This window comes from Chiloscyllium plagiosum, unplaced genomic scaffold (genome assembly GCF_037043375.1).
Source record: "Chiloscyllium plagiosum isolate Xiang-an unplaced genomic scaffold, Cpla_swu_hap1 HiC_scaffold_32, whole genome shotgun sequence".
Lineage (NCBI taxonomy): Eukaryota > Metazoa > Chordata > Chondrichthyes > Orectolobiformes > Hemiscylliidae > Chiloscyllium > Chiloscyllium plagiosum.
The window spans coordinates 12,570,218-12,583,967 of NW_028270170.1; the positions used below are offsets into that span (position 1 = coordinate 12,570,218).

Below are 13,750 nucleotides of genomic sequence, written 5' to 3' on the forward strand. Positions count from 1 at the left end.
CATTAGGACGTTTGATGGAAGTTAAAGTCCAAAAAAAGATCATTTGCTCCATTGTTCCACTGCTAATTGTCCATTTAGAGCTAACTTCAAGTCCATTTTCTTTTCCTCCTTTTCAAATAGTTATCCAATTTCATTTTATAATGCTACAATCTCTGTAGATTATACTTTCTACTACCAGCCAGCCTGTTCATATCCACCAGGGCTTCTTTAGAGCTAAAGGGATGAGAATAGGAACAGCGAACTGAATTGGATGATCAGCCAGGATCATATTGAATCGCAGAGCAGGCACAAATGGTTGAATAGCCTATTCCTGCTCCTACTTTCTATGTTTCTACCTTTACCAGACATTCTTAGGGGCAGAATTAGGGCAAATCCCAAGGCCTTTCATTCTTATGTAAGAAGCAAGAAGATAACCAGAGAAAGGGTTGGTCCAGTAAAGGATAAGGAAGGAAGGTTGTGTGTTGAACCTGAGAAAATGGGTGAGATTCTCAATGATCACTTTGCATCAGTGTTCACTGAGGAACAGGAGGTTATGAATGCTGAGATTAGAGATAGAAATTTGTTTACTCTAGATCATGTTGACAAAAGGAGGGAAGATGTGTTGGGTAGGCTAAAGGATATTAAGATGGACAAATCCCCAGGACCGGATGGGATCTATCCCAGGCTGCTGAGGGAGGAGAGAAAAGAAATAGCTGGAGCCTGAGTATCCTTAAACACAGGTGAGGTGCCGGAGGACAGAAGGGTTACTCATGTCCCCCTGTACAAGAAAGGTGGTATGGATATTCCAGGTAACTACAGACCAGTAAGCCTGACTTCAGTAGTGGGAAAGTTGCTGGACAAGGTACTGAGGGATAAAATTTATTTATATTTGGAAAGGAAGTGGCTTATCAGTGATAGGCAACATGGTTTTGTGCAGGGTAGATCCTCAGTACTTTATTGCCGCCGGCCAGAACTCGGGAACACTCATCCAAACCAAGGGAACAACATCATCAGAAAATAACTCCAGTGGTTCTAGGAGAATGACCTACTGTCCTTTCAGGGAAACAGGGGATTGGCATTAGATGGGGAGAATGTTCCCATCACTGGAGATAGGGCCAATTATTTCCCCTCCTTGCTGCTATCTGTCCTGGAGAGATAGTCAACCCCTTCTCACCACCTCGGTTTAAATGCTGGGCAAGAAGATCTGTTGATGGCTTTCTTGATTTGCCAGTGATCAAAACTCTTTAAGTGGTCAATTAATAGTCATTTAAGGACCTTAAATTGCACCACTTCCTTCCTGCCTCGTGGGTACTTCGGGTACATGCTAGATTTACTCCATATTGCTACATGTGCAGTATTTTATTTTTGCCTTCAATATGGAGTTTGCCTGTCTTTACCTTTAAGCTGTTGGCCTCTCCATATTGTTGCCTGTCGTGGGAAACACTCCATAAAATTAGACTTAAGTGTCGAAGAGTGTGGTGCTGGAAAAGCACAGTTGGTCAGGTAGCATCTGAGGAGCAGGAGAATCGATGTTTCCCAACATAAGCTCTTCATCAGAAATGAAGCGAATAAGTCATGCGTGCCACTCAATACGTCTATTTTTCTCACCAGTCCCACCACCTCACAGCCAAGTAGAAATTCCTGCCCTTTACTCCACTGAGGCTCATTTGTTCTCAGTTCTTTATATGAAATAGTTACTTTTATCACTTTCTCTCCATCAATTTACAACAATTGCTCATGATGCAAATGCTTCCTTTTTCAATTCTTGGCGCCCTTGTGAAATTTGGTGATTTTTACGACTCACTGGGGGAACACGCTGGAAATAAATCGTCCCAGAAGTCAGAATCATATGGGTCTATGGCACGCTTTCCGAATTCCTCCGTTTGCCTGTCTTTGAAATTCAGCTTGACAGGAAGCATGAACCAGGTTTCTGTACTTTAGAAGGGTTATTATGGGGTTTCCTCCCACAGTCCAAAGATGTGCAGGTTAGGTGAATTGGCCATGTTAAATTGCCCAGAGTATTGGGGGCATTAGTAAGGGGGAAATGGGTCTGGGTGGGTTACTCTTCGGAGGGTCGGTGTGGACTGGTTGGGCCGAAGGGCCTGTTTCCACACTAGGGAATCTAATCTAATCTAAGATAATCTAATCATAAATAAACTGAACGGGTAAACATTGATGAATTGTCAACATTTAACTCGCTCCCCTACGCTCACCTACAGACAGATACAGGAAGATACATATACAAATAAAACCATTAGAGGATAAAATTGGGAAGGCCATTCAATGGTCCCCATCCCCAGGCTTCACTGAGATGATCGTTTTGGCTTGTCAGATCCTGCTGTTCCTCAATCTTCCTTCTCCAGATACTTCCACTTGCTGTAGAAGGCACAGAGCAATTGGTTCACAAATTATTAAGTCTCTGATTTTTTTCTTGGTTAAAAGCCACAGCATAAAGCAACTGATGATGGGAAATAACCTGCCTTTCTTCATACTTCATATTTTGCCACGGGGGAAGAACAGTACTCTCCTTTCCGGAGGTCCAATTGCTGCTGACCAAACATTCACACCCACAAGGTGTTCAGCCACCTGAGAGCAAATCATGTTGTTGTTGGCAAGTAGAAGGCCTTTGTCATCAACATTTGATCACTATTCCACAGACCAATCAGCAACATGTTACCAGTCGAATCTTCCTCTTGCCGCCCCCCCATATCCTGATGGAACAAGCACCCTAGTACATTGCATTTACAATGGGTGTCAGGTAATTTTTTTTTGCTAAGTTCAGAAATATTTTTCACATCCTTGTCTTATGCTTTTAAAAAAAGGTAATTATCACATTCCATAATGGGATTTTCAAAATCATAAAATGAAAAGAGACTATCTTTATGTCATGGTGTGAATACAGTAAGGGTTATAATTTACAGTAAGGCTTATAAATGCACAAAATAACAAATGTAAATTTACAAAAATAATTGTTCATTGTCACATACTGTTTGTGTGGGGTCCTTGCTCCAGCCCTGTAGTTTGTACTGACTTTGTTTCTGTTTATTCATGGGTCTGCAAGCATCAGTCGGGAGGTCAGAATTTATTAACCAGCCCCAACTGCCCTAAAGAAGTGAACAATGAGAGGGTGCCTTGAGGGTCTTGTTCAGCCATATTGAAGGGCAATGAACAGTCTAAGTATTCCAACTGTTGGGAACTCTGCAAAGCTAGGCACTTTCTGGGCTGAATGTTATTTGGGAGGTTGGGTCCTTGGTCACCCATGGTGGCCTCACTCTGAGTCCAACTCCTGTTCCCCACCCTCCACACTAATACCACCAAGCACAAAAATGAGGAGCAAGTTAGCCTTCACTTCGCCCACTTTCCCTCAGCCATTTATTGACCATCATGTGGCCTTCTTTGGGAGATAATCTCCTAACGCCAAAGGTGCCAGCCAATCATACGGCCTTTGCTGCAACAACAGGCAGTCCTCGACACCAAGAACCAATGAAGCTTGGAGAGGGGATCATTGGGTGACCAATCAGCACCCTTTCCCCTTTTCCCATGCGGTAAGAATTGTTGATCACTTTGAAGTTTGGCATTCTTGCATTGGTCCTGATGGGTGCAAGACAAAGAACGTCCACTTCATGTTTCTTTTTTTCAGCAATACCAACTGTAAATTATTCTTATATTCCAATAAAAGTCTTGGAAATTTAATCCAAACTTCTCTTGTCCAGAGAGTGAGACACTTGCTATCAGGGGAGGTGGTGGAGGTGAATATTTTGGTGTTTTTAAGGGGAAAGCATATGAGAAAGAGAAGGGAATAAAACTGATGAGGGAGAGGGAACTTTAATTGGTATATAATTCCCAGGACAGACTCTGAGTCTTTACTGGTGATGTGCTTTTATTTTTTTCCAGCTGGTTGGTTCTATTTGCCTTTCGTGGATTGCTTTACTAGTGTGTATCTTTCCGAACAATGGAAAAAGTGTCCGGCCATTTATGATCTCTCGATACAGATAAAATCTGTGAGAGACGCTCAGATTATTGCTTCAAAGCCATGCATTAATGAGTGTTCACAAAATACATGGGAATCTTCTTTGAGCTTTACAACAATTTAAAAAAAACCCAAAAATCTATGTATTATCCCTCTCTGGGTTCACTCTCGATAATTGCTCAGTGCTTCCAGACAGTACAAAGCAATGGACAGTTCACACAGACTCGTTTCTCTCATCTTTTGAAAAACTTCTCCCTCCACCTGGATTCCAATTTCATTCAGGATCTCTGCAGTTATTCCAAACGCAACCTGCGACAAATCTCTGGTGTCTACGTCCAGAGTCTGGCCCACCTGAGTATCTTCCAGCTTATTGATGATACTGGTGACCTTCAGAAACAAAAGGAAAAACAGGCAAATGAAAGGTTTGCACTTTCCCAGTTCCTTTTTTCTTTTCTTGCCAATATGTGGGCATTGTCCATCCCTGACTACCTTTGAGGATATGACAGTGAGTTGCCACCTTGAACCACTGCAGTCCATGCAATGCCTGCAGTGCCATCTGGTTTTAACCCTTATAGAGTCATAGAGCTATACAGCACAGAAACAGACCCTTCAGTCCAACTCATCCATGCTGACCAGATATCCTAAATTAATCTAGTCCTATTTCCCAGCACTTAGCTCATACCCCTCTAAACTCTTCCTATTCATATACCCATCCAGATGCCTTTTAAATGTTGCTATCCTATGAGCCTCCACCACTTCCTCTGGCAGCTCATTCCATGCATTCACCACCCCCTGCGTGAAAAAGTTGCCCCTTAGGTCCCTTTTAAATCTTTCCCCTCTAATTCTGGACGACTCCACCCCAGGGAAAAGACCTGGTATATTTACCCTATCTACACCCCTCATGATTTTATAAGTCATCCCTCAGCTTCTGATGCTCCAGGGAAGATTTTGTAGTAGTTTGATACAACGGAGTTTCCTGCATTTCAGACTCTACTACTTTGCTGAGAGTCTAGAGACACCGTCCAGCTAAGAACAGCAGAATAGATGGGTTCATGATGGTGTCATGGGCACTATTACTGAGATTAGCTTTCAAATCGAGAATTATTAATTCAATTAGCTGGGATTTTAATCTGTGCCCTCAGAGCATGAACCGTTCATGTAAGGTAGTCCAGCAGAGACAGCACTTTAGCTTTGAAGGATGCAGCCAAATGCCTTTAATTGCATTTGCACTGAACATAGCCACAGCCAGACACCAAAAGGCAGCTCAGATCTTGCTGCCAGCAATGGCTGCCATCAATGCTTCCATTCAATACTTCGGCAGCTCAGAACTTCACACTGCTTCTCTCAAGAGACACCCCTGCTGTCAGAGGCAGTGCAGCACATTCATTCTCCCTGTCTCTAAATCTTAGCTAAATTGTTGCAATTAATTTATCCAAATATCGCTCCTCCTCATGAATTGTCTTTAATTTAATTCACTCCTAGGTTTTCACTATTCCCAGAATAGTTCACTACATTATTCTTATTTCCCTTTGAATTCACCTCTGAATACTTAGGTTCCAACTGGAGTTCATTCATGATTTTTATTTATCCCAAGTTCAGTAATTGTTTGAGTCTAATTCAGTGTGTGCTTTAGTATCAATACTTCCATTTCCATTTATTTACAATATCCATCAACTATTATTCAACCTGAACAATCCATATTTCCCATTTTAATTTACTCTCATGTATTAATTAGTCAGTCCTTTATTAATTCCTAAGTGTTCAGTATTTCCAATTTAATGCACTTGGTGGTGTGCCTTAGTCCAAATGAAATTATCTCCCCCTTTTCAGTCTCAGCTCACTCCTTACCAGGCCAAGTTGCTGAGGTAAAATCTGCAGCTTCAAACTCTTGACCAGTAATCGCAGTGTTGCTAATGGCAGATCTGAAAAAGAGAAAAAGATATTTGCAAAGGTCCGAGAGTAACAGCATCCTGAAATGCTGACACTTCCTCTTAGAAATGTCTGTAATTGTGATGACTTCTGCATTTTAAGTGCTTCCTCATTAACTTTGAGAGGAAGTTTTGTCAAAATCCTGAAGTAATGCCATTACCACCATCGGAGACAAGAAGAAGCTGCAGATACTGGAATCCGAGGTAGACAAGCAGGAGGCTAGAAGAAAGCAGCAAGCCAGGAGGTGGAGAGGTCAACGTTTCAGGTGTAACCCTTCCTCAGGATTCTGAACCGTCGAGCCATCCACAAGATACAGCGCAGCACCTCACCAAGACTACTTCAACAGCACAGCTCTCTACCACCTAGAAATGCAAAGGCAGTAGATACATGGGAACACCAGGACCTGTAAGTTCCCGTCCAAAACACAGACTGTCCTGAATTAGAAAGAGATTGCCATTCCTTCACTGTTGTTGGGGCACAACTATGGAACTCTCTTCCTAACAGCCTCATGCCAACTGACTGCAGTGGTTCAAGAAGCATCTCACTATCACTTTCTCAAGGGCAAGTAGAGTCAATCAAAAATGCTGACCCACCCACATACCAGGAACAAATTTAAAAATGGTTCAGAACAAAAAAGTGACCTTAATTCACTCGTGGGATGTGAATGCGCTGGCTGGGCCAGTATTTAAAGCGCATCCCTAGTTATAGAATCATAGAGCTGTACAGCATGGAAACAGACCCTTCAGTCCAACTCATCCATGCCGACCAGATATCCTAAATTAATCTAGTTTCATTTTCCAGCATTTTGCCCATATCCCTATAAACTCTTCTTACTCATATATCCATCCAGATGCCTTTTAAGTGTTGTAATTGTCCCAGACTCCACCACTTCCTCTGGCAGTTCATTCCATACACGCACCACCCTCTGTGTGAAAAGGTTGCACAGGTCTTTTTTATATTTTTCCCCTCTTACCCTAAACCTATGCCCTCTAGTTCTGGACTCCCCTAACCTGGGAAAAAGAGCTTGCCTATTTACCCGATCCATGCCCCTCATGATTTTATAAACCTCTATAAAGTCACCCCTCAGCCTCCAACGCTCCAGAGAAAATAGCCCCAGCCTGTTCAGCCCCTCCCTATAGCTCAAAATCTCCAACCCTGGCAACATCCTTGTAAATCTTTTCTGAACCCTTTGAAGTTTCATAATGAGCTGCCTCATGAACTGCTGCAGTCCATGTGCTGCAGGTAGACCCACAATGCCATTAGGGAGGGGAATACCAGGACTTTGAGCCAGTGACAGTGAGGGAGCGGCGATATATTTCCAAGTCAGGATGGTAAATGGTTTGGAAGGGAACTTGCAGGTGGTGGTTTTCCTGTATATCTGCTGCACTTGTCGTTGAAGTGGCTAGGGGGTTTTAAAGTGCTGTTCAAGGAGCTTTAGTGGATTTCTGAAAAATATTCTTGAAATTGGGCCTATCAAATTTCAAGACTTTAAGCTGGGGACAGACTTGTGCCCTGTCTAGTTAGGCAGGGTTAAAGGTTTAAATTCGTCCTCTCAGCATGGGTGTCATTAACAAGGCTGTCATTAATTCCCGTACTGGAGTCCTGTGAGTACACCATGCTTCAGAGCTGATAATAGTTTCACACAGCTAAGTGTCTCACTGTTGTTGCTGTTTACAGTTACTCCTATCAGACGATCCACTGTCATTGTCTGCCACCCTTATCTGCCTTGTACCATCTTCATCCACCAGAGCTCATCCCCAGCTCTGTGACCTCTAACAGCTAACTCAAAGTCTCTTACTAGAGCACTCCAGAGGGAATCATACTGGAGTCAGACCAAAGATAACAATGGTCAAATTTTCTCCCCAAAAAGGGGCTGTGTGAACTAATTGGATTTCACATCAATCATAGAATCCGCTACAGTATGGAAACAGGCCATTCAGCCCTTCCAGTCCTACTGACCCTCTGAAGGACATCCCACTCATTGTACCCTCACCCTGAATTTCCCAAGGCCAATCTACCTGATCTGCACATCTTTAGACTGTGGGAGGAAGCCAGAGCACCCAGAGGAAACCCACACAGACAAAGGGAGCATATGCAAACTAGGCACAGACAGTCACCCAAGGCTGGAATCAAACTTGAGTCCCTGGCGCTGCAAAGCAGTAGTGCTAACTAGTGTGCCACTGTGTCCCCCTAATCAATGGCACTCTTATTTTTACTTTTCGGATATAATCTGCCAGCGAGGTGGAAATTGAATGCCTGTTCTCCGGCGTATTAGGCCATGCCTCCAGTTCAGCAATATAACCATTACAGTACAACTTGTCTTTCTAAGAACATGATGTTCATTTGCATCATTCCAAATAATTCAAGGTTGAATATTGGCTTGTTGGTTCCTTACCTTCCAACGCTGCAATGAGAAAGCAGACTGCTTGCAGCAACTTGTTCTCGCCTGCATTCTGTAGCTGATCCTCACTCCAAATGCTCAGCAGCTTCTCGGCACATTCTTTTCCTTCATCATCCAACTTATTCAAATCTGAGAGCTTATACTTGATTCCTGCACAAGCATCGCAGAGCTGGGAAACAAAAGAGAGTAAGTAAGAGAGCAAGACCAACATCTCGCGAATAAAATGATGTTTTGGATATGGGTAAACATCACAAGGAGAACTCGAACCAAACAAAAACTGAACCAAAAGGAAATGACATCACCATCGGAAATGTCATCACCAACCCAAGGAAACCTAAACACATAAATAGAAAGCGAATTACTAACACCAGTGCTTCACCAGAGGCTCACTGATGAAGTTAGCTAGTATGGTGATGCAAAATCTGACAACGAACCTTCCAGCTCGGTGAGCAAAATTACATCCAGAACTGAACCAAAACGTGAGACAACAGAAGAAACTAAAAGTTTGGCCAGAAAAGGCTGCATTACAAGGGAAGATGTCCTCAACTTGACTAAGGATCAGCACTCTAAAAGCTTGTACTTCCAAGTAAACCTGTTGGATGATAACCTGGTGTCATATGATTTTTAACTTTGTCCACCCAGTCCAACACCGGCAACTTAAGTACGGGCTTTGAATAAACCTGGCCACTCTTGGAATTGTCTCTTGGAAAATAGACTAAGGGGAATGTCAGTAGTAGAGCAGTGGCAAACATGAATCAGACAATTCTTAACGCTTGTTAACAATTTATTCCAGTCAAAAAGAATGATTCAATGAGAAAGATGAGCCACTCGTTACCAACAAAGGCAATCAAGGAGAGTATGCCAATCAAAACTTCAGGCATACAAAATGATGCAAACTATGGTGAGCCAGAGGATTGGGATTTCTTTCAAAATCAGAGGCAAGTGACTTAAAAGCTGATAAAAAGGCAGAAAGTGATTATGAAAGTATTTGGGAACAAACATAAAAGCAAAGAGTGAGAGCTTCTAAAAAAGAAGCTCTTGTAGCTAACGTAGGTGTGGGTGTTGTGACTGGGGAATTGATAACAGTGATTGGCAGATTTTTTAACCAATATTTTGTACTGATGTTCACAGAATGATAGTATATACATTCCAAAGATATCAGATAAGCAAGGTGCTAATGGGGGAAAAATCTTGTAATGGTCTCTTTCACAACAGGCAAACTATTTGATAAACTAATGGGACTAACTGCAGTCAAGTCACCAGAACCTGACAACTTGCCACCATGGTGAAGGCATCGGTCAAAATCTGTCAGAACCCACTGGTTTCTGGGAGAATTCCAGATCATAAAACTGCTCATATGACACCCTTGTTCAAGAAGAGAGGGAGACAGACAGCAGGAAACTATAGGCCAGCTAGCCTAACATCTGTCATTGAGAAAATGTCAGGGAGGGAATCTCAAACTAGGTCACACAGTTTATGAAATAAGGGGGCACTCGGAAAACAGATGTAAAGGAATTTCTCTCAGAGGGTAGGGAATGTCTAGAATTCTCTACCCCTGAAAGTTGTGGGAGCTAGATCAGTGAAAGTATTTCAAGAAAAAGTCAGTAGATGTTTGAAATTTTTGGGAATTGAGGGCTTTGAGGAGCTGATACAAAAGAGGGGTTGAGGCCTGGGACAGATCAGCCAGCCACTTATAGAATGAAGGGGTAAGTTTGAAGGGCCCCATGATCTTACTTCTTACGGTCCTCTGAAATACTCATGTGAGTAGTGGGGGGGGGGCAGGGGGTGGGGGGGGGTGGGAGGCAGGGAGTTCTAGGAGATAAAGCAGAGACTGAATGTTTGGAGACATTAATAGCAGGGCAAAGAGCGGAGTGAAAACTTACAAAAAGCCAAAGCTGGAAAAATGCTGAGATCTCCACGTGATTCGGAGATGCCGGTGTTGGACTGGAGTGTACAAAGTTAAAAATCACACAACACCAGGTAATAGTCCAACAGGTTTAATTGGAAGCACACTAGCTTTGAAGGAGCGTCGCTCCGAAAGCTAGTGTGCTTCCAATTAAACCTGTTGGACTATAACCTGGTGTTGTGTGATTTTTAACCTAGATCTCCACAGGTTGCAGGGCTGTAGGAGTTAGGGACAGTGAGGTAACAAAGGGACAAAAGATCAGAATTTTACTTAAAAAAAACTTCGGGGAACCTGGTTGTACTATAGGTCAATGAACAATGAGTTGGTGGATCTTGGTGCAGGATACAAGTTTTGGAAGACTTCAGATTTGTAGATGGTGGGAGATGAGAGACCATCTTGAAGGTATCAAAAGCATCAATGAGTATTCCAATAACAGACAAGTAATCCAGTAATCAGAAACAAAAACAGAAACTGCTGGAGAAACTCAACAGGTCTGGCAGCATCTGTTGGAAGAAAGCACAGTTAACGTTTCAAGTCCAGTGACTCTTCATCAGAATTGTTAGTAGCTAGGAAAGACTGGCACTTATACTGAAGCCGAAATGGGGGAGGGGGGTGAGTTGGGAGTGAAGAATGGAGTCAGCCTGTATAGTTATTGAACCTAATGTTGAACCCTGGAGGCTGCAGGGTCCCCAGTTGGAAAATGAAATGTTGTTCTTTGAGCTTGCACTGAGACTGCCTGCAACACTACAGCAGACCTGCGACAGGAATGTTGGTGTGGGAATACGGTGGTGTGGTAAAGTGGCAGCTAACTGGAAGCTCAGGGTCATTCGCACAGACAGAGTGTAGGTGTTCTGCAATGCAGTCATCCAGCCTCATTTCACCTCCTCAGTGTAGAGGAGACCATATTGTAAACCCTTTGGGAACCTGCAGCCTCGAGGTCTCAACATCAAGTTCAATAACTTTATCTCCCCCACACCCAGTCCTCTTGTAACCTGGGTTCCTTTTAGCACAGTCACTCGTTCACTGTGTACTCTTAGGCTCATTATTACATTATATGGGTTGTATTCATCATAGCTAAGCCATTTTTTCACTCCTGGCTCCAATTATCTCTTAGTCAGCTTTTCTTCTGTCCTGGTCTGCTGTCCATCATCTTCTTGTTTACCCACACCTTTCATATCTCTCTCTGTCTGTGTGTGCTCTGTCTTTGCCTATCTGCTCACTTCTCCTCCCTGCACCCCCCCACATCCCCATGCTGGCTTTGGTATAAATACTAGCTTTTCCTTGCTACTGTAGACAAACAGGAGGCTGGAAGAACACAGCAAGCTAGGCAGCATCACAAGGTGGAGAAGTCAATGTTTCAGGTATAAGCCTTCTTCAGGACCTGAAGAAGGGTTACACCTAAAACGTTGACTTCTCCACCTCCTGATCTCATCTTGTCTACCTTGGATTCCAGGACTTGCAGTTCTTTTTAAAATCTCTTTCCTCACTACTGGCAGTTCTGAAGAAGATTAGTCAGACTCGAAATGCTCACTGTGCTGCTGCGTTTTTCAGCAATTTCTGTTTTTGTTTCAGATCACCAGTATCCACAGTTCCTTGTTTTATAATCCAATGATCAGTGCTGGCTTCTGGTTTGGATCCTATATAAATATTTCATCTGGTAACTATTTCTATCTAAGAATTGCGATAGTAAGCCTTTGGTTGGTTTCTGACATTTAAACTATTATATGTGCTGTAATGTGAGTGAGTACATCTCCCTCTAGTAATGACTGGTGCTGCTCTCTTCTTGCTCTCTGCTGATGTCACTATTACCTCATCATATTGTTACAGCCAGTTGCCAGTCAATGTTCCCCAATTTGTTAGAATTCCAGATGGGATACCCCAAATTGTTAAGCTCCTGGGTAAGGAGGAGGTGAACTGATTCCCCTTGATTCTTCATGCACTCCTTTTTTAAACAAAGAATATGTTGTCACGAAAGCTTGAAATGTCTAAAGGTGATCCAGGGTTGTGTTCCGTTGCCATGAAAAGAATCATACCTCCTTATACTTTCTCACATCTAAACAAGGCTGTGAAATCGTCTGCTTTCCTCAATTAAAAAGTTAGAGGAATACTGGCTCCTGTACCCTAATCCAGATACACATGGGAAATTGCAATTGAGGTAGACAATGCAATGTTTGGCAACCTTTCCAATTAATATTTCCATCAAACTCTCATCTTACCATCTCACTGAGAACTGAGTGAAGCTCAGGGTCTTCAATAATCTGGCATGTCTGCTCCAGGAGCTGATGTTTCAAACCATTTTCTAGACACTTGAGTTCACGGGAGATTTCAAGCCCTTCATGTCCTTTCACTGAAAGAAATAGAGTCGGTGTGTTAGAAGCAGAAAGATTCTGGACAAGAATCATGAATGTTGGGTGGACTATTCTTTAACCTCGGCACAATTTCAGTGTTGGTACTAACTGCACGATCCATTTGATAATAATGACTGTGAAGTTCACCAGGAGTGTTTTCAGTGAGGAGGACTTCACAAAGCAAGTGATCATGTTTTGAATGATCACCTGATGAATCACTAGCCTCATAGGCAGAAAATAGTGATGCAGTGAGACAAACATATACACACACAGACACAGACACACTTACACACAGTTACACAAACACTTACACAAACACACAGATACACACACACACTTACACACACGCGCACACACATACACATGCACACACAGATACACACACACACACACACACATATGCTGGAAATCAGGATCGAAAAGTGTGATGCTGAAAAAGCACAGATGGTCAGGCAGCATCAGAGGAGCAGGAGAGTCAACGTTTCGAGAATGAGCTCTTCATCAGGAATGTGGGGGTGGCCCAAGGGGGCTGAGAGATAAATGGGAGGCGGGGGAGGGGGAGGTAGCTGAGAGTGTGATAGGTAATGAAGGTGGGGATGATGGTGATAGCTTGGAGAGGAGGATGGAGCGGATAGGTGGGAAGGGAGATGGGCAGATAGGACAGTTCAAGAAAGCGGTGCCAAGTTGGAAAGTTGGACCTTCTACCCTGACCCCACCTTTTCCTCCGTTGCATCAATGAGGAAATGCAAAGAATCAGCCAGAAATACCACCCTCCCCACCCTCACCTTACAGTGTGGAAGCAGGCCATTTGGTCCATCAAGTCCACACTGATCCTCCAAAGAGCATCCCAACCAGATCCACCTCCCACCCTATTCCTGTAACCCTGCATTTCTCATGGCTAATCTACCTAACCCTATCCCACTTATCCCACACATTTTCACTATGGGAGGAAACCGGAGCACCTGGAGGAATCTCACGCAGACACGGGGAAAACGTACAAACATACTGGGCGGCACAGTGGCTCAGTGGTTAGCACTGCTGCCTCACAGCACCAGGGTCCCAGGTTTGATTCCAGCCTTGGGTGACTGTGTGGAGTTTGCACATTCTCCCCGTGTCTGCGTGGGTTTCCTCTGGGTGCTCCGGTTTCCTCCCATAGTCCAAAGATGTGCAGGTCAGATGAATTGGCCATGCTAAATTGCCCGTAGTGTTAGGTCAAT

The 13,750-nt window shown here is 43.4% G+C and overlaps 1 protein-coding gene across 3 annotated transcripts in view; it reads right to left on the bottom strand.

Annotated features, from left to right (window-relative positions):
- Positions 1 to 2,838: 2,838 nt before the first annotated feature.
- Positions 2,839 to 13,750, bottom strand: part of LOC122539816 (gasdermin-A-like) — a 71,248-nt gene continuing 60,336 nt past the window's right edge. For all 3 annotated transcript variants that reach the window (XM_043674884.2, XM_043674883.2, XM_043674882.2), the window contains exons 7-10: positions 12,402 to 12,532; positions 8,274 to 8,448; positions 5,798 to 5,871; positions 2,839 to 4,336 (exon numbers count right to left, since the gene is read on the bottom strand). In XM_043674884.2, coding sequence (XP_043530819.1) covers positions 4,112 to 4,336; positions 5,798 to 5,871; positions 8,274 to 8,448; positions 12,402 to 12,532 — 605 coding nt within the window. In that variant the 3' untranslated portion in view covers positions 2,839 to 4,111. The remainder of the gene's footprint in view (positions 4,337 to 5,797; positions 5,872 to 8,273; positions 8,449 to 12,401; positions 12,533 to 13,750) is intronic.